Source organism: Aspergillus alliaceus, assembly GCF_009176365.1.
Source record: "Aspergillus alliaceus strain CBS 536.65 unplaced genomic scaffold BDW43scaffold_2, whole genome shotgun sequence".
Classification (NCBI taxonomy): Eukaryota; Fungi; Ascomycota; class Eurotiomycetes; order Eurotiales; family Aspergillaceae; genus Aspergillus; species Aspergillus alliaceus.
This window is the reverse complement of record NW_022474685.1, coordinates 62,854-83,197: the sequence shown is the minus strand read 5'-3', so window position 1 is coordinate 83,197 and position 20,344 is coordinate 62,854. Positions and strand designations below refer to the sequence as shown.

General features: G+C 48.0%; 7 protein-coding genes across 7 annotated transcripts; 4 read left to right on the top strand and 3 right to left on the bottom strand.

Moving 5' to 3' along the window:
- Positions 1–925: 925 nt before the first annotated feature.
- BDW43DRAFT_68165 (uncharacterized protein) lies at positions 926–3,225 on the top strand. Its single transcript, XM_032050381.1, has 5 exons — positions 926–927; positions 1,315–1,669; positions 1,732–1,782; positions 1,843–1,964; positions 2,021–3,225. The coding sequence occupies exons 2-5, from the start codon at positions 1,643–1,645 to the stop codon at positions 3,105–3,107; spliced, it is 1,287 nt and encodes a 428-aa protein (XP_031905584.1). The 5' UTR covers positions 926–927; positions 1,315–1,642; the 3' UTR covers positions 3,108–3,225.
- Positions 3,226–6,101: 2,876 nt separating this feature from the next.
- On the top strand, positions 6,102–7,330 carry BDW43DRAFT_296188 (Threonyl/alanyl tRNA synthetase; the record flags this gene model as incomplete). The annotated part of the gene is made up of 2 exons (XM_032044169.1): positions 6,102–6,125; positions 6,527–7,330. 2 exons carry the CDS (start codon positions 6,102–6,104, stop codon positions 7,328–7,330), a joined length of 828 nt encoding a protein of 275 aa, XP_031905583.1.
- Positions 7,331–9,346: 2,016 nt separating this feature from the next.
- BDW43DRAFT_259670 (exoribonuclease II) lies at positions 9,347–12,888 on the bottom strand. Its single transcript, XM_032040117.1, has 3 exons — positions 12,497–12,888; positions 12,102–12,445; positions 9,347–12,048 (listed from the first exon to the last, which is right to left on the bottom strand). The coding sequence occupies exons 1-3, from the start codon at positions 12,659–12,661 to the stop codon at positions 9,435–9,437; spliced, it is 3,123 nt and encodes a 1,040-aa protein (XP_031905582.1). The 5' UTR covers positions 12,662–12,888; the 3' UTR covers positions 9,347–9,434.
- A 1,672-nt stretch (positions 12,889–14,560) lies between these two features.
- On the top strand, positions 14,561–16,390 carry BDW43DRAFT_305650 (FAD-binding oxidoreductase; the record flags this gene model as incomplete). The annotated part of the gene is made up of 7 exons (XM_032045833.1): positions 14,561–15,059; positions 15,121–15,234; positions 15,293–15,378; positions 15,428–15,679; positions 15,733–15,761; positions 15,814–16,009; positions 16,073–16,390. 7 exons carry the CDS (start codon positions 14,561–14,563, stop codon positions 16,388–16,390), a joined length of 1,494 nt encoding a protein of 497 aa, XP_031905581.1.
- A 911-nt stretch (positions 16,391–17,301) lies between these two features.
- Positions 17,302–18,054, top strand: BDW43DRAFT_296185 (uncharacterized protein; the record flags this gene model as incomplete). Its single annotated transcript, XM_032044168.1, has 3 exons — positions 17,302–17,460; positions 17,541–17,869; positions 17,970–18,054. The coding sequence occupies 3 exons, from the start codon at positions 17,302–17,304 to the stop codon at positions 18,052–18,054; spliced, it is 573 nt and encodes a 190-aa protein (XP_031905580.1).
- Positions 18,055–18,225: 171 nt separating this feature from the next.
- Positions 18,226–18,892, bottom strand: BDW43DRAFT_259664 (MoaD/ThiS family protein). The gene is made up of 2 exons (XM_032040116.1): positions 18,372–18,892; positions 18,226–18,293 (listed from the first exon to the last, which is right to left on the bottom strand). The coding sequence occupies exon 1, from the start codon at positions 18,723–18,725 to the stop codon at positions 18,456–18,458; it is 270 nt and encodes an 89-aa protein (XP_031905579.1). The 5' UTR covers positions 18,726–18,892; the 3' UTR covers positions 18,226–18,293; positions 18,372–18,455.
- A 140-nt stretch (positions 18,893–19,032) lies between these two features.
- BDW43DRAFT_305648 (cystathionine gamma-synthase) lies at positions 19,033–20,295 on the bottom strand (the record flags this gene model as incomplete). The annotated part of the gene is made up of 2 exons (XM_032045832.1): positions 19,033–20,067; positions 20,134–20,295. 2 exons carry the CDS (start codon positions 20,293–20,295, stop codon positions 19,033–19,035), a joined length of 1,197 nt encoding a protein of 398 aa, XP_031905578.1.
- Between the last annotated feature and the right edge of the window lie 49 nt (positions 20,296–20,344).

Genomic DNA, 20,344 nt, shown 5'->3' with positions numbered 1-20,344 from the left:
GCAATGCAATAAAACTTTCTCCAAAAAAGAACATTTAAATCGACACCGGTTGTCCCGTAAGACCTTGTTTGTTTCTGCAATAGATCGCCAAAATCTAGACTACCAGAGCAGGGGCTAAAAGGAGATAAATAATTCCATATCTAGATACGGGAGAGCGACCTTTCCAATGTCAGATCTGCTCCAAACCATTTTCGCGGAGGTGAAGGCACCTCAAGATTTGGCACGTGAATGCTATTCTTGTGGTCTACCAGCTAACGGTTATGAATAGAGATGTCTTACTGCGTCACCAGCGAGGTCATACTGAAGCTGCATTTCCTCCCGCAACTGAGAGCATCACCCGCCGAATGGGAAAGAGAACGCCACGCCGTGAATTGACCGAACCGCTCATCAACAATACAAGTGCGCAATTCAGGCGTTATGCCACGGACCACGTATGGTGATTACGATGATTTATCCAGTCTTGAACTTGTTAACTTACCAATGTTCTGGTGGTACTGCAGACTGGAAGGAATACTATTCCTGTCGTGCCGCGTTCAGGTCTGCTGGCCGGGTCGCCGTCGGAGCGTCCGTTCGACAATGACAAGCACGATATGACTGCGAGGCCCCAAACAACATCATTCAGTGGAGATCCCGCAGATATGGTACTTCTTTCGACTGCTAGGGGATCTCCTTCCCTATATATGCAGGCGGAGCAAAGAGATGACTTCCGTTCTTATGGAATAGGACCTCTGCATGTCCCAGCCTCCACCGGGCAGGTCCACCTGACAGCTACGAGAGGAACGGAATACAGTAGCAGCCCGATCATGCTTAATGAGTTTGATTCTAATACTGACTTCCTTGATATGGTATTAACTCTACCAGGTGGTCAAACACCAACTCTGCTGCATGATGGACTAGCCGTATCTTGGCCTGAAAATGGAACCTCTGGTAGGTTGACTACCAGTTCTTCTAGTAACGCCGGTTTGGACTCTTATCCTTCCCATTTATCCCACAAGGTGGCAAATGTTCAGAACCTATGGTCAACATCGCAACGACCTACTGCTGAGACTCAACTCTGGCACAAGATTGTCTCTAGCTCATCGAACAACATATTTTCGAGTCCGGACCTCGAGACATGGGGAGAGTCTTCAAATGACATTCGACTTACTAGTAACACTGAGATATGTTTAACGCATGATGTCAAGATGCAACTTCTAAGTATAAAGCGGGATCTAGTGAGAAATGAGTGTAATTGCTCCAAGAGCGATGGCCAACTGCGCGACACCTGTGATCAACACTATTTTTGTGCAAATTCCAATGACATCTTTGAACAAGGGCTATATCTCTATCTTGACAAGTATCAACCGACCTATCCGATATTACATGTACCCACATTTAATCCGCGGGCCGTACAGGCGCTTTTGCTATTTACAATCTGCATGATTGGTTTAGCCTTCGTTAAAACTGAGGAAGCGGTGCGGTTTATTTGCCATATATACCCTGTACGTGCTGGCCCTGCCCCTTGCTACCGTTAGCACGCAACCGAGCTGAATCCGATATTCCTTAGGCGCTCTTAGATGAAGTTTATAAACGTATTATATCGACAACTCCCGAGATTTCAAATCCTGCAGCAGCCCTAAGTGAACTGATTTTGGCGCATCATATGTTATTTCTTGTCGTTGTGACAGAGGTTTGTTTCAATCTCCTACATCCAATCCGCTGTGTATGACCCGACTTAAGTTCTCATCATAGGGGAATATCTGTCCGACCAAATCAGAGATGCTCTATAGATACACCCTTACGGTATGGTATACCTTTCGTTTCACTTCTGTAGCTCAGTATATAAGGCTGATGCGGATATAGGCAGCTCAAAACCTCGGTCTCTTCAGCTCCGATATTGCACAAATATCAGACGCTCTTTTCTCTAGTGTCCCTAAAGACCATCGGAGATGGAGCTCGTGGAGTCGAGTAGAATCAATGAAAAAGTGGGTCCTCAGGTGTCGTCTTTTCATGCTGTAGAGTGTTCTTAATTTGGTCCTAGTTTAATCATTGGCTTGATACTATACGACTGCTCGTTGTCTGGAATCTTCTCTATGAGTCCTATTATCTCAACAAACACGCTGAAGCTCGCTCTTCCCTGTGATTTTGATCTCTACAGTGCTCGATCCGCCCACGACTGGATACAGCTCGTCGATCAAGGTTCCAGTCTTGCTGCTCCCATGATGAGACTGTCTTGCAACGAGATCTGCTTACCAGATCTCCCATGTCAAGTGCATATCTCATGCCTGTACGGGCTAATATCTGCCATCCTCGTCCGGCTTACAGCAAATTATCATCGGCTAATTGTCGATTCTGACCTGGTCCAAGAAGATAAACACCGATACGTACCTTGGCAGATCTATACCCTTGATCGACGCGCCGCCATGACAACCCAGCTAGTCGTACAGTTCATTCAACTTTATGATACCATCCTTCGGAACTCCAATCCAAACTGCGTTGTCATCTGGCATAACCTTTGCCTACTGCTGACGGCTGACATACGTCTCCTGGAACGAGCTGCGGGTCGTGAAGGCCCCGAAGCCATGCAGACCGCGCGAAATGCTATTAGACTATGGGCACAGACGCCCGCCGCACGACGAGCATGCCTACACGCGGCTCAAATCTTTCATACGCTTTCCCACTGGAAGCCGATGGATGGTACGGGATTCCAGCCTGTACGCTGTTTATTTCACTCCGCGCTTGTACTTGCATTATATACATTGGTTAGCCCCGTGGTGAAGGATGTGCAGGATAGTAATGGGTTTGATCTTGCTAAAACAGATATTGACTGGAAAGCTGTTGGTGAGGAGGGTCTCACTGATTTGCCGCAAGATGGAGCGGCACAACTTCGAACAGATAATCCTACTGTGAACTTTATTCGTTGCGGTGGACCGATTATTCTCTGTGGGAAGACATATTTCACGGGTGCTCGTCATGCGCGGCGCCTTGTTCTGGACTTTGCGAGTCTTCTAGATGAGGTGGGGAGGCACTGGATGGCTAAATATACCCGACTTCTGTATAAGATACATGATACCTTGGTGGATGTAAAGATGGGTGGTAATATGGGCCAGAAGCTGCCGTACATATAGGTTTTCTGAGCACGGAGTGTTGTTAGTCAGGATGCACATATCTTTGGAAGTTAGATATGTGATAACATATTAGCTGTGCCCCAACCATCCAATGAGTAGCGGCCGAGTAATGCAGGACTGAGAATCTCTCGTCGACTCCATGACCCACTGAACTACTGCTTACTCTGCCAGATCACCTTCATAATTCAATTCAATTCAGAAACCGGCTTCCTGGAACATATTAGCCCACGAACAGGATGAGTTCAGAGCTTTGTACCCCTTGTAGGCAGCTATTCCACGACGTTGTCTTTGCAAATCTTGAGGACGATTATATCTCAGTCCCTTACGCAAAACAGACCCTACATAGCTCCCCGGCAACCACGGGATGTTTACTCTACAAGGCACTCGGCGACCGGATTACCATGAAACGGCGAGAAGTTCAATCTGGCGAGCTGATCCTACTAGAAATTGGTCCGGCTCAGTTTTTAGCCGAATCCTATCTCATTGGGATCTACCCGAGGAAGATAATGGGCAGTATGCTGAAGTTTAGCGTGAGGGTCGGGTTTGCGGAACCAGTGCCACTGAGATTTGAGCTCTATGCTGCTGCTGGTATGTTGTGATAATGTCTAGCACATAAGCTCACCTGGCGTCACTTTTATATTCACAAAATGGATGTGTTGTGTAGGGTCCACATCAGCGCAAGTCTTGCGGCTCAGGCACCAGGCGCCAAGTATCGATCGCATATCGGACTCATACATCGCGCGAGGATTGAAGGATGGATCTCAAACTGTATCAAATCACCATGGTATATGCAGTTCCGATACAGTGGCACCTATTTCTACAAGGGTGTTAGAACTAGGATTATCAGACACTACAGAGCCAAAAATAGTCATAACAAATGGTGAGATAGGAAGATACGCGGCGCTCAGTCATTATTGCGGTCAGGGTGCCGATATACTGAAGACAAAAAAGGAAGATATATATGAGGGGCTTCAGAGTATTTCGCTCGAGAGGTAGTTCCTTTCCTCCTGCCCGGTTGTGGAGTTCTAACAACGGCACTAGTATGCCACGAAACTTTCAGGATGCCATCATTCTGGCCAGATGATTGAGGATCCGCTTCTTCTAGGTTGATTGATTCGCTGTATATTATCCAAAATTTGAAAGAGGACTGGGAAGAACAAGGTGCACAGATGAATGATGTTTACAAAAACGCATATACAGTGATCGCAGCAACGTCAGTAAAGACGTGTACAGACCGCTTTCTTCAATACCAGCAGACGGATTCCCAAATCTCAATGCCTTATTGTCGACCGGGAGAAGCGAGATGCCGGCTGGAGGATGAAATTATTCTAGAGGCCACAGACCGAATTGGTGCAAATTGGGAGTTGGATGTGGACTGTGCAGTTTGGAATGAAAGAGGCTGGACAATGCAAGAGCGATACCTAGCTCAACGTGCGATATACTTCTCGGTGCATCAGATTTATTGGGAATGCCATAGTGGGTGTTTGTCCTAGTCGAAGGTACCTCTTCTAGCCTTGAACAAGAGGCAACGCAAGCGTTATGAGAAGAAAATGGCTGCTCGTGCCGCAACCCTCCCTGTTCACCACCATGCTACTGATATTACTCCTGCTCCATACAACCGCGGTGACCAAGCGACCGACCATCTCCTGGCCGAGGCTGCCGAGAACCTTGAAAAGCGCTCCGAGAGCACAAAGAGCGCGAGCGAAGCTCGGCGAAAGGCCATTAGAGAGGCCAACTTCCTCCACGGACTCCAACCTTTTGGGGAGCCTTGACCATGGTTTGGTACCGACTTGTCCCGTTTTTATGGTGTTTCCCGGGGTTATCCGTGTACAATTGTGTTGACTGATATTGTTGTAAAGGCCCATTCGGGATTTCGTATTTTATGGTACTATATAACGAGGCTGTTGCGGCGGGATACGATGACCTAGAGGAGTCCTCAGAATGTACTACCCCGAATACCGTATACTCTGACGGTGGAGTTGGTAACTCAGATAAGATGCTCAACCTGCTTCTTTCGACCTTTCTATTCTAGACCGCATGTATGAATGGTGGTATGTTACGATCAGCAAATTCTCCCCTTGTCGCCTTACCTACCCTACTGGATTGCGCTCTCCGGCCTTGCATCGGAGATGGCCGAGTACACAGCGAAGCACAACTTTGCGGACCTGTACCTAGCAGGCATTTGGCAAGGGAGTTCTCGCTCAGGGCCTACTCTGGCGCTTCATGAATGACGACAGACCTAGTTCGCACGAATACCAGGGTTCGCCATACCGAGCACTATCCTGGTCATGGACGAGTTGTGATGCGCAGGTTTCTTAGTGTGTCTGTCCATCGAAAACGGGGCATATTATTCCAGCTAGGACCGGACCACCGCATCTGCCATAAGGCTCATCGGGTTCCACCGTTAGGTCTGCTGGACACAACCCGTATGGATAGATCCAGTTTGCGTCACTACAAGCCCCCGCAAATTACACAAGGTGTCCATGATAAAGTCGACGGGCCGCCTTAACAGGCGTGGTCAGCCTTCTGAGTTTCCCTTTGATCTCGTCCAATGTGGTTGCGGTTCGGCTAGGGTTGAAATTGGGGTTGGTTGCCTGGGCCATCCTTGGAAGGAAAGTAATCCTGGGGAAGTAGAGGTCTGGTGTCTACAGGTGGAGTTTCAGGTCCCCGACATGACAGAAAATGAGGATCATTGGTCTGGTTGCTGCTGCGATCAACCAGTAATAGTACTCGTCAATCGTTTAGTCGCGTGGATATCTTTACCCTACGTGAGAAGCAGCGGGGCTTCTTTGCAAGCAAGGAAGAACAAGACTGTGTCCTTGCTTGAATGTCATTGGGAGGAGCACTCTTCTATATATAGAATCCTATACTCATTGAACTTCTTCCCGCCATTCTTCAAGAGGTCACCGTAGGAACTTAAGTCGCAGGAGATCTGACCAAAAACAAAACACTGCGGGTTTATTTACCCGGTATGACTCAGATATGATAGTAGACATGACAATAGCTCACCATACTATGGTGAATACGTGGCATTGGAACATTCAGGCAGAATGATCAGCCGAGCGAGCTCCTGCAGATGTTGCTCTGATGTGTGATGTTTTCGAACTTGTCCGGATCCGCAAGCATCAGTATGCTCGTATTTCGAAGTTTGACTATAGGATATGTCTCAGGAAGTAGTTCATCTATCAAGTGGAGTCGATCCACCTTCCTAATAAGGTTCGCGGGCGCGACGACATCGTAAACCTCGGTCTAGGCCAGGTTTAGATAAAGGAACATATTAAATACGAGGAGAGGGGGGAAGAGGACCACAAATTTCTCTCCCTTTTCTCTCTGCCTTCGAACTGACATTTTCGTACAATGGTACAAGCTATTGTTGAACACTCGATCGTAGAATTTACCTACTGACTTAGTTTAACTAGGACCACCACACCGAACTCGTCTATCTGAATGATGCCTCCCTACGAGAGTTGACAACCACAATCCTCTCTTGTCAGCCGATATCGCAGCTAGCAGAAAACGAGAGAAGTCTTGCCAAAACTCTGGATGCAAAATCCTTCGCCCTCATCACACGCCAAACGGTGTTTTACCCACAGGGCGGTGGTCAGCCCAGCGACACCGGCGTAATCACACTCGCAGGCACAAAACAAGGCTCTGCTTTCAAAGTCATGCTTGTTCGGAAAACCCTCAATGGTACTGTTCTTCATTTGGGAGAATTTACGGATCAGCCTAGTTTTACGCATGGCCAGCTAGTTTCGCAGAGCATTGACTACGCAAAACGAGACTATCATTCCCGGCTTCATACCGCTGGGCATATCATCGGACTGGCCATGCGACTTCTTTCTTCTGTACTTGGGGAAAAGAAAAAAGTCAAGGCGAATCATGCACCGGGACAAGCCTGTATGGAGTTTGAGGGCCTGCTGTACAATGAGCATAAGTCTGTTATCGAAGATAAGGTCAATGAATTGGTAAACATGAAACTTCCTGTGACTACTGAGTGGTGGGATGAAGACCGTATTCAACAAGCTGACCTCAATATGGTGGAAGGACTGCAGCTGGGAAAGAACGGTCAGGCGCGGATTGCGCTAATAGGGGATATCGATGCGAACCCCTGTGGTGGAACGCACGTAGAACATACGGGCTTGACAGGGTTTATCACTATACGAAAGATTGCTAGGCAGAAGGGGATCAGCAAGCTGTCCTACGAGGTGCCGGCGTTATTATAACAAACGTATCCTCCAGTCTAATAGAAGACCTATCAATACTACGAGACGCCTCGAGACTAGAAGAAATGTTCAAATGGAATACTTAATCATACACACTACTACCAAAAAGTCCAAGGATATTGACATCTACCAGAGACCAGAAAGGAAGTGAAAGGCCGAGAATTGTTGATGTGTGGGTGAGGGCCACAGGATCCTGATACCAGACGCCGCAGCATAGTTAATTAGCAGGTATTTATGAGGGACCTCTTAATCAAATCTCCCAATACGCTATGCTTGGGCTCACATCACACGTAGAAGTGTCACAAATTGAACAGGTAACAAGGCGCCGCAGCCCACGTATCATTCAAGTTGCCTAGCCCTTCATAGTCTCGAGTAGTACGACTACAGTACGGACAAATCAAGAGCTTCCCTCTGAACAACCCCGTTGAACCGCATATCGTAGTACCGAATGTACCCTGAGAATTATGAAACAGTGGCCGGCAGTAGATAGATATATCACTATCCCCATAGTAAGGATATCACAGCCACATGTAACATTCCGAGGCCCAGATCTTCGGGATGAATGACCAGTGTGATCGTGATCTAAGTAAACGACCCTGTGTTACATCAGGTTCTTGCCCCTCATTGTGGTGCCATCAAGGCTTCGCGCGCAGATAAGAGCTCATCTTTAAACCTATTGACACACCCCCCCCCCCTTTAGACTAATGGATCATTGAGAAAGTATCCTATATCATCATGTGTCTCGTCCCGGTTCCCGTTGTGAAATACCTATGTCGCCATCGAGTACGCGATGCACCCCGTCGTCCTCTGCTTTGCCCTCAAGCCCGGAAGACTGAGCCACCGACCATCTGCGATCACCCTATAGAAGAGGAGGTGGTAAGAAGTAGTGAAAGGCAGCCTTGCGAAGACTGTATCTCTGCAGGAGTATGGATTGAACATCCAGACACCCTCAGGGATCCTTATGGAAGAGCTTTGGCGTGGGTCGAGACAGAGGGATGCTAAAGGTATGATGGACGACCCTAGTTTCTCTTTGCCTTAGGCTATTCTAATTGTGGGTGGTACCCAAACTCAGACAATAACTGGAAAGCACTTTCAGATGCGTGGCTTGCAGAATGGAATTTGCAACATTTGGGTTGGCATATATCATCAGAGTCTAGGGTTTTGGTGGAGAAGGGATTTTAAGAGGTTATCCCCAGTTCCAGTCTTCCATCACATCACCCTAAGCCAACCCAACTCATATTAAGCTATATAGTTGATATATCCAGCTTCCAGCGTTGACGGACCCAGTCTCTGTCCCCATCACAGATTGTTTCATAACCTGCTATCATCAACAGCTCAACAGGAATATTTGCGTGTGTATAGTCGGAGACGATGGTTGTGTAGTTGTAGTTAGCAGAGCCTATTGCAATTTCGGACGAGAGATAGTCTCCCATAGGTGCCCTGATTAAGGCGCTGTACATCCTATTCATGGTCGATTGCTCTTGGTCTGATAACCGAAAAGAAATGTCATCAAGCATGTCTGCGCTACCTGATGCGACCGAACCATCTAGCACCTTTGTGGATGGCCATAGTATACTAAGCAAAGGAGACCGAAAATCACCCCTCCGCCCAAATATGAATTTCCTGAATAGATAGATATTACTATGATAACCCATTCTGGCCTGAACAGGTATGGCTATTACCTCAATAGGCGGTGAAAGACCCTCTTGCCGGTATGTTCATTGGTTGATCTGCACATATCTAGCCCTGTGTTCCTGGAGCCAGTATTAAGGAAGATGCTGCTGATTGTTGACTACCTTAAAGGTCAAGTGTTTTTATTTTTATTCTTTTTATTTTTGAGTTTTCTTTTACGGAGATCTCACTACACTGACGTGGTCAACAGTAGACGACGCATAGACGGTTTGAATGGACCGGACTAAATGCACCAGAACCGGGAAATTGTGCATGGGATGTGTTTATCATTAGTATTCTTTATTTACTTTCCATCTTTAAAGACTGGATATGGCATGGTATATAATACAAAGATGTATAATACAATATATCTATATGGGCGCTTTCATAACCCCAGGATGCCTTCCGATACATGCCACCTACTTTACAGACATCACCGCCACTCCCCTACTCGCTCAAATGGCTTGATCAGGCGTGTGGTTTCCATAATAACAAGCATGCGGGATAGGTCGACGGCGGTGATCTTAGCTTCAACAACGCTAAGAATGTCCACATTAGATATATCAGGGGGCGTGACAATCTGACACCGAACTCCTAAGGACGTAATGACCCCTGCGTGGCCTTGCGCGAATTGTGATCCCACCATGGCAGTGGCATTGTACGGCTTGTGGACCAAGCAGGCAAAAGTCTCAGGTAATCGACATTCACCGAAATAGAACGCTCGGAATAGGAGCATGCACGCCCAGAATTGCTTCGATGCCACGTCAACATCCCTCAGACGGCTACGCTTCCAGCGCGATTGTGAGATGTAATTGTCAACATCCTCGCGAGAGAATGGGAGGACAGAACCGTCGGTGGTAGCGTCAAAGCGACGACCATGCTCGTGCTCAAAGCACAATGCAGCCTCGATCTGATAATGAGCCATGACATCGGTATATCGTCGCAGAGGACTCGTGGACTTCACATAGGTATCAAGGCCCAGAGGGGCATGATGAGAGGGGCTTGAAGAAGAAACACCCTTTGGAGCCGCCAGCTGTAGCCATGTCTTCCCTCCGTACTCCGACATATTGCTGCTAGTGAGCTTCGGGTATTCAGGATGGTAGAAGGTTCCATCGAACACGACCGGGATGTTGCGGTCGGCGCACCACTTTCCGGAAATGTGGCATGCTAAATTCATCAGGGTAGAGATGAGATTGCGTTTCGTTAGGTCGGGTACTTCGTGCGGATCAACGTTCCGCGGACGGAGTTGAATAATGGGATCTCCCAATATATAACGTCCTTCCGTTACTTGCATATTATATGGTTTCAATGATGCGTTGCCTGCAGTCATCGAAACAGGTGTATCCATCGGCGACGGCCACTCCATTGCGCCGTTTCTGCGTCTGTGCTCACGGAAGGCAAGCATTAACTTTCTCAAGGTGTGAAAACTCTCCTCATCCTCTGAAGACAAAGTTTCTCGTAAATTATTGCGCGTGGGCTCGCTGAAGAACTTCCCTCCTACCGTCAACGGCTCCAGAGGTTCCTGTGATTCTGGCTCAAACAAACCGCGTAGCTTATCATGCGTGATGTAAATGACATTTCTGACTATGCCATTGACAACATTCGTATCCAAAATCTCACCCTGTAAATTCATTTTTGCACTAAATGTCAAAGTTGGACGGCCAGGGGCCAAGCTGAAGTGTTCTTGAGTTAATGTACTCGGGAGCATAGGATATGTACGTTCCGGGGCATAGAGAGTCTGAACACGGGAGGCCGCATATTCCATGATTAGTTCGTCAGGGTTTACGAATGCAGAAGGATTAGCGACATGGATACGGATCCAGAAAGTGTCGTCTGATCCGGGTATGCGCTCCAAGGAGACACCATCATCAATCTCCTGCGCACCGGGGTCGTCCACACAGTAAACTGGCAAATCGCCAAAGTCCGTCCGTATACCCTCCATTTTATCTGTAATCCCCTCGGAGTTCAATTTCTCGCAAGCCTGCTGTACATCCGCCCACATCCTGTCGGAGTGGCCGGAGATACCATGGCCTGGAAGGGCTAAATTTTGATCCAGTAGACGCAAGTTCTCCCACGGGGCTATAACTCCTAGCTCTTGTAGAAATAAAGCAGCCGATCCTGCATTTGTGTCCAGAGATGTATACATTCCTGTGGCGCGCATAATATGTGATCCAGCCGAGCGAAGAATCCCAGATGTCATCCGTCTAGGGGGGATGCACCAGAGTTGGAGATATTCAATGATCATACGGTCATTGTAGCTGAATTGTTCCGTCAGAACCTCACGGTAAACCAAGGGCTTTCCGTCTTGCCCAGGCTGATACCGCTGCGCTGTTGGGCCGACGCAAGACAGTATTGTTGGGGACCGGACTTTTCTGCTGAGCCTTATGAGACGTTGGGCTTTCTGGATGAATTGCTGCATGGGATGATCTTTCAAATTGGGAACATCATTTCCTGTGACAGCGCGGATGAGATACTCTTGGTGCTCATGCACCCATGTAATGACTGTGTCAAGTACAGTAGCGATTCGCCTAGGTTGAACGAAGTAGTGATTGGTGAAGATAGAGCTCCGATCATTCTCAATAAGAAACGAATTTCGACGAACGGCGCGGTGTACCGCAAACAAAATCCTATCATCAAGCTGATCCTGCGTTATACCAAGTGCCTTGCACGTCAAGTCTTCCAAATTAAATTCCAGCTTCTTCTCCTCATCCGCCACTATCTCATGAAGATGATCCAGTCGGTAGGCATTTGCTTGGTAGAATTCATGAACCTGTTCATGAAATTCATTAATCATCTGTAAGAGAGGTGCTCCAGTCGGTCGCGGAACCCCTCCTTCTATAGCCGATTGCATTTCCATACTGAGCTGTGCGACAGCATCTGGGAAATGAGGAAGCAAAGGGGCCACCAGATCACGAGGGGCAAACCCCTTCACCACAAAATCAAGATCTTTCGCAAAGGCGATACGCCATTTTCCTCGTTCAGTGTAGAACTGCTGTTGCTTAGAAACAGATCGGACGTAGATGGCGAGGCTCAGGATACCTTCAACACTTTGAGCGGCCATCGTCAGTAAGTTCAAAACAGCAAGAGGTGGGCAACATACGAGGAGAGAGCCACTAGATCGCCCGGCTCGAGAAACTCGTGCATTCCCTCTCCTTCGTTGGCAAGGTTTTCAAAGTCCGAAACATCCTCGTCGGTCTCTCGCAGAGCATCACTTCCCGCATCAAACGCTTCCCGGTGGTCGTTCAGCATATTTCCAATCCAAGGTGCGGACGCATCCAATGTATTCGTTGTCCCCGGACCCCGGACCGGATCCAAGACGTTCGGATGGCTTTCCTGCCATTTTCGCAAATATTCCCGGATGTCCTTATTTTCCTCAAACTCCGACTTCAGGCGGATGTCCTCGATAGACGTGGGAGATCTCAGGAGGTCTTGGGTAGGAGGACTCTAACGCGGGTCAGAATGGTTACGACTATGATAACTTTCAATGTGCCACACCTTCAGTTCGCTGAAATATCTGACTGACCGATTGCGCTGGCGTTGGTGTAAGGAACGAAAGCGAGAAACATTTCCGCAGATCGAGTTGGTGGAACGATTGCGCTTGAGTATGTGGACTTCAGCCACGCTTTGCGACACTCGACCCCTTAGCAGAGTTAGAGACATGGTGGAGCATTATAATGCCCGAATCCGAAGTAAGATCTCCTCCTCAAGGCTAGAGAGACGTGGTGAACAACCTTCAATGCCAACGCTCTTCTTGCGCGCCGCAAAACCTGTTGCATAAGTCCGGCAGAATATTTCTCACCGTTAAGGCGGTGAGCTGGCCGCAATTCCGCCTCGCCATCAATTATTGTTTACCTAATGTAATGTTATTCCTTCTACAGCCATCCATCCATCCATCCGTTCATCCATTTCTCTCTTCCATTGCTACTCATCCGTCTCTCCAATCCTCTCGCGCATGACTTACCTAATGCTTTTCATCTTGGTAGCCCTTCTTGTTCAATAGTAATCCGTCGTGATATTGCTAATCAGTGACTAGTACCGACTAGTGCTGACCCTGTTTCTAAAATAGTCTCGGGACCTGATTTGTCGGCACTTTTACCCACAACCCTTGTCAATGGGGAGCTTCATCTAGATTGGCTTTACTCAGCAATTTATCTATGTGATGATCCTTCCTGCGAGGTGGTCGTGAAAACCACGCCGATGTGGGATCAATGCCATCAATTGCCCGTCATGTACGGAGTACACCCTTCGTCTTGTTTATCGCAATGTGAAAGCAATCAGGGGTGCGACTTTCGCCAATTTCCGGCTACAGACCCTGGATCATGGATAATCCCTGAACCAAATTCTCCGGCTTCTCCACACCCACACTATTCTCAACCTTCAGGTACCGTACCGGGATCGACAAGTCTTGATAACATGTGATAATGGTGACATGATGTATATCTGAGTTGTCCCCTTTGGGAAACTGCCAAGCATTCGATGTATCTCTTTCTGCGTCGATCGGACCAGAACTATACAATATATCCAAGAATTAAGTCCACCAAGACCAATCAGCGTTACCCTAAGTCTCCTAGGGCTGGACCATCATTTCCCGAATTGCACAACCGAGCCAGGCTCAATTCCTCACCCGTTGATACCCCAATTATGGCTCCGACGTCGCTAGTGTAAAGGTCTATTTCCCCGCGTTATACTTGTGTGGTAAAGAACGACCTCTTGGTTCTCGAATACTGCTCGCTTCACTGGTCTGGGTTAATCTACGCATTTAGTGTGACGATCATTCCTCTCGCAATCACCTTCTTGGGGAGAATGACAAACATCGGGGTGGATATACTCCTGATCCATACACGCTTTGCTGCCCAGCCGTCATGCCTCAGATGCTGGTCACTTACTTTCTCTGTCCAAGTTTCTTAACACGGCCATGATATTGACCGGGAATCCACCCACCCGTCTATTGACTCTTGAAACGTAACGAATGGCCTAGCGCAAGGTAGCTGATCTAGAGTTACCTCGTACCAACATTACCAAATTCTTCAACATATTTCAGAACTTGATGGTTTAATACATACTGCCCTCGTCCCGGACCAATTCCTAGGAACTCGTATCAGGTGCTTACTTCGCCCATTCGGTACCACAGTTCCTGTACCAAGTTGACAAGGACGATCATTGTGGACACCATTGCAATGTGGGATAGACATACCCGAGTCTTCTGACATGTTATTCGAGCCCCCACAAGGATTGCTAAAGATTTGGTGCCGGAACTCGGGAAAATGCAGCCGTCCGCCAAAGCCCGGGCGTTTGTTCAAAATCGGTCCCAGTGTCTGTGGTCGATCTGACCCCACTGCGTCCGATAGTCCGTCAGGCCATCAAGAAGGCTGTCGTTGCCTGGAGATACTGTTGACCTGGTGGTTCGAAAGCCCCTTTTCGGTGGGGGCCACTGCTACAGGAAATACATATATCGCACTGTCCCTTACACATTTTAGTTACTATAATACAATGAATTAAACTGTTGGCCAGGATAATCTAATCTACACCTGTTTATTCCTCCCTCTAGCACCATTCACCATGAAACCCAGCCAAACATGGCGAGCAGCCCTAGCGGCATCAATAGCTGCAATCACTTCTTTCACTGCAGCAGCGGATATATGCCCCAAGCTCGAACAGGAAGGAATATCAATCGAGAAGCGTCTCACGCTTTCGTACCATAGTATCCTAAAGGACTATTGGTCCACCGCGTGCGGTGATCTCCGCCCAAAATGTGTCGCCACTCCTAAGAGCGCTCTTGAGATGTCTCAAATCGTCAAGGAGCTCCATAGCGTTGATACGTTGTTCGCCGTCAAGTCCGGTGGACACATGCCCAACAACGGCTTCGCCAGCATCCAAGACGGACTACTCATCTCCACCAAGAATCTCGACAATGTCATCTATAATGATAACGACCAGACTGCCATTATTGGACCGGGTCTATCTTGGGAAGACGCACAGAAAGGGTTGGACGGAACTGGTCGGACTCTTGTTGGTGGTCGTCTCGGGGGCGTAGGTGTAGGTGGATATATCTTAGGAGGTACGGCGCCTTTGCTTTTCATTCCAAACACTTAGGTCGCTCTCTAATTGCTGTATCCAAGGCGGGTTGAGCTTCTTGAGCTCCCAGTACGGTTGGGCAGCGAACAACGTCGTCAATTTCGAAGTGATCCTTGCCAACGGCACCATTGTGAATGCGAATTCGAAGGAAAACACGGGTAAGTAAATCGCTACAATTTGGGAGTCCCAAGGTCGAAGCTGACGGTGGACCAACAGACCTCTTCGCAGCCCTAAAAGGAGGTGGGAGCAACTTCGGCATTGTCACAGCTTATACCCTCCAGACATATCCACAGAATCATAAGGTTCCTCGTCCCTATGAAAGACCTATCAACATTGTCTAATAAACAACAGGTTTGGGGAGGGAACTACATCTTCACGTCGGACAAGACACCTCAAGTCCTCGAAGCTGTTCGAGATTTTACCGAAAATTATCCTGATGACAAGGCTGCCATCATCGCCACGGCCGAGCATGCCGCGCTACTCAACACATGGATTATTTTCCTCTTCTATGATGGCCCGGAGCCTCCGCAGGGCGTCTTCGACCGGTTCAAAGCCATTGGGCCACTGGACAAGACCAAGACATGGGATAGCTACTACGATTTGGTCCGTACCCTAATTCTAGCCGGACTATCCAGCAAACTAACATGCCATTGTAGCTCAAACACAACGATTTCTTCATCTTAAAGTAAGGCAGCCAACCAATATGGCCACCCCAAAGTAAGGTACTAACAAATTAGGGGACAACGGTACACCATCGCAACGGAGACGACGCCGCTTCCCAACAACACGGTCGGCGCAGAAGTCATGCAAACATACTACGACCATTGGTTCAACGTTACAAAAACAGTTCTTGGCGTGCCGAACATGATTGGCTCCATCGCATTCCAACCAATGCCCAAAGCCATCACCAGCAAAGCGAAGGCCCGTGGCGGAGTAAGTCCTGTAACCTCCTAGGCACTAGCCACAGCGGCTAATCACAGTGTATCATAACACCAGGACCTTTACAACTTCCCCACGGATCAAGATTATATCATTTTGGAATTGGACTTCTCCTATGCCTTCTCGGCGAGCGATGACAAGATCGATGCCGCGAACAAGAACCTGTTCAATGGGTTCGATACGATCATCTCAAGATATATCAAGGAAGGCGTGCTACCCGATGTCTACAGACCGTTGTTCTTGAACGACGCGAACTACGCGCAGGACTTTTGGGGCCGCCTGGGCTCGACGGAGCAAGCGCGCGAGACGAGGAAGAAGTATGATCCTGAGCTGTTCTTCCAGAAGCGGACGAGTGGTGGGTTCAGACTTGGATGAATATGTTACAAGTCTCCGGTAATCTGTATTTATACATCATCTACATAATACTTCAATCGATCATCTTCATCTAATAATACTCTCGCTCCCTTTTAATTAACCTCAACCGACCAAACCACTCATCCCCTCTATAGCCACCCGACAAGACCCTAGTCTCAATCCCAGCCTCCAAAGACCAACCAACAACTCTCACTAACAATAGTCAGCCAGACCAAGAAACTCAAAGCAAAGCCTCACTCCAAAGTCTCAGGTCCAAATAAGCTCCGCCACCAATTGGCCCAGAGCGCATCCGTGGAATCCAACCTAAGCGCCAAAGCGGATCCCTCAACACGACACCCAATCCTCACCTGGCATTCCTTCCATTTCTATTTCCAGCATGGTCCCGAAGATCTAAACAACAGGCGCTGGCGTCGAGGCTTGACTTTCTTCCCCGTTTTAGCTTGCAGCTATAAACTTGACAGGGTCTGGATTCTTCTTTGGCACTTTGTTGATAGAGGATTCAATTGGAAGATAGGCGCTAGAGATCGGCGGTCGGCGGGTAGTGAAGTTGGAGCTTTGATGGGGTTTTGGTCTAGATCTTTGGATCTTTGGTGCGTGTGTGCTATAATTGTTTTTGGAACTGGTGAGAGGGTCTGGGTGGTGTGGTTGATATATAAGTGTGCGTTGGTCTTGGGATGGGATGTGAACATAACAATCCAGTCAACACAGTCATTTCTTCATACGGACGTTCCTTTTTCTTTCATATCTCTTAATTGTGCCTGTTCTGTTTACGATTACGCTCCGTGTACCGATATACGTATAATTAGCACTTCTTTGTCCCCTCTTCTCTACCTTTCCTTTTCTGTGAAGAGATACAGATATACAACCAGTATTTCTTGTGTTGATCTGCAGGTATAAAATAAACATCCAAGATGCCCAAATACGGAGCCCTCGGCGCAACATTCATGGTCGCCAGGATCATCCAAGCCTTCTGTCTCATCGCGATCATTGGGTTGACAGCCAACTTCATTGCGGAAATCGTCAACAGTGACCTTACTCCCCCGAATGTCTTTATCGGGACAATCACAGTTGTATGTCTTCACCCTTATATCCCAAGTCACACCCCCATTAGATTGCAACAATCCCAACTAATGCGGCCAAAAAATCATAGACCTGCATAGCAGTAATCTACTGCACAATCACCATGATCCTCTTCTTAGACGATATCCTCCCATTCCTGGCCTCCGCCATCGCAGATTTCCTTCTCCTCATCGCCGTCATCGTAGTCGCAGTCATCATTGGGAAACCACTTTCATATCTGCAATGCAACAAGATTGCCGCTGTCACGGATAATATCTCCAGCGCGTTTGCGTTTGCGACAAAGTTGAGTAGTTACCTGTCTCATCTGGATGGGAAGTTGCAGTATGGGACTTTGATTGGGGCGAGTAAGGGGGTTTGTCTGGAGGCGAAAAGTATTTGGGGTTTGAGTATTGCTTTGTGGTGAGTCCTTTGTCTTGCTTTTCTCGCTTTTCCCTTCCCCTTTTGGTGTCTTTTCAACTTGGACCCCTTTGGATCCGCTGTAGTACTGACAAGGAGCTAGTATCATCTTCTTTTTCTCCTCAATCTGCTGCATCTGTCTCTGGAAGCAGAAGAAGGCAAGTGGAACGGAGAAGTTGGACGGTTGACGAAGATTCAATATGATAATAGGGTAACCGGGTCTCTGAAGAATGATGACGATAATGTAGTCGGTGGATAATTGTCGAGCCCAGTTATTGAATACGCTCTTTGTCTTTCGCTTCGTTATTTGTTTTGTGTCAAGTCTTCGCTAATTACTCTCCATTGCCGAATTACCTCTCTTTTTTTATCCTCTTTTTTTTTTTTTTTTTTTTCTTTCCCAAACATGGTCATTTATTGTATGTAGCACCTGTCAGTTCCGGTCAGCCAAATCCATAACCTGAAAACATAACGCCAACAATTTCACAATTTCAACTATAATGCATACCAAGGATGGACCTTACCCCCCAATCCCAAACCTCACTCGCTAAACGTTCCCTAGTCAAAATTGAAAAAGAAAGAAGAATCTCGATTATCCCGAACTAACAGGCGGAATAACTGCGACTTCATTCCCCGACTGGATTGTCACCCCCTCGCAATCATTGACATCAACATACTCCTCTCCCAAACTCACTCCGCAACTACTCAGCACCTTCTCTTGAATGCCCGGGTACTTGGATTCCAGGACATCAAAGAGTTGGTTGAGGGGTAGTGGGGCGGGGAGGGATTCGGTCTGTTTGCCGGTGTAGGTGGTTGCGGTTGAGAAGTAGTGAATTTGGAAAGTTGGGGCGGGGAGTGTCATCTTCCTTTTCTTTCGTTTGGTTTTTGTTTTTATCGAAGTATGAGTGATTGGGGTATGGATGGGAAGTGTGATACTGAACTGAAGATCAATGTTTGGACGTGAAGGTAGGTCGGACACTATACCCAATCCATCGACATATTTATATATATATATATTCCGACTATACCCGTAACTCATGCAGCGTGATAATATCGCTAATAGATGCTATCGACGCATCCTACGCCAGTACAGGAAGAGTACTAGTTTGGATCATGTCCATTGACGTATCAGATTATATGTCCATGTAATATCATAAATCCAGTCCTAGTTACTCCGCGCTCAACGCCCGGAATGCGCCTACCAAATCTCTCCGAAGATCTTCCCAGTTCTCTAAGCCTACACTGATCCGCAACAATCGGCGATCCACCGTTACATCACTCATCGTCCGCCATTCAATGAGGGTCTCGACGCCTCCGAGACTGGTGGCGTGTTGGAAGAAGGCGAGCTTGCTGGGGAGCTTACGTGCATAGTCCTCGGTCTTCATGCTGATCGAAAACACCGGTCCAAATCCATTTGGCATCTGCTTGAGCAACCATGACTCATCCTCTTTCTGCAGGCTTGCGTGGAATACCTGTTGCAACGCAGCTTGAGTTATCGCCTCATCGCTACCAGGGGCTGGATTTTGCACCTGCAGCGCGTTGTTCAGCCAGGAGACAAGGTTTGTCGCATTTTGGCTCTGTCGCTGCACGCGGACTTCCAGGGTCCGTAAACTACGCACGCCCAGCCAGCTCTCCATATTGCCCATCACACTACCCAAGAACATCCGGTCCTCGAACAGCCGCCGGGCCCAGTCACTCCGCTGTGTAGCAAGGACACCACAGAGGAGGTCACTGTGTCCACCGAAATATTTCGTACCGGAATGCATAACCAAATCTGCACCCCATTGGAATGGGTCCTGGAGGCCCGGTGGAGCAAAAGTGCTATCCACAATAAGATATGCGCCACGCGAATGCGCTTTCTTGGCGTACTCTTCGATGCTGAAAGCGGTACCTTGAGGGTTGACCGGTGTTTCCAGAAGAATGACATCTCCAGACTCTAATTGCTCGGCGGGGCATTTCAGATCCAGCTTCTGAAGACCGGTCAGACGCCCGAAGAGCTTAATAACACCGTTACATCCATGATACACATTCCCAACTGCAATTCGGCGGGGATTGAGTAGGACGAGCGCGGCATGCAAAGCCGATAGACCCGACGAATAACTGACCGCTTCGCCATGGAGAAGGGATGAAAGAAGAGCTTCGAACCGGTTCAAATTAGGCGACGTTAAACGCGAGTAAACGTGCTTTGTTCTGTCCTGGTCATACTAGAGAGAACCTGTCAAACCTGCGCAAGGGAGCGCATCAAATGACGCAAGATCAACGAGACATACACCACTGAGATCCGATGCCGGCACAAGTTCCTCGGGATTATTGGGGTAGCGGAATGTTGTAGAAACGTGCAGCGGTGGGGCCACATCGGAGACCACATTTACCACCTCATCAGCATGTAGCGCATGCGTAGCGGCGTGAACATTGCCATTGGTTAAAGCCATTGTACAGTACGAGATCTAAAACTAAGGAGGAAAGGAAGAGACGGTCGCC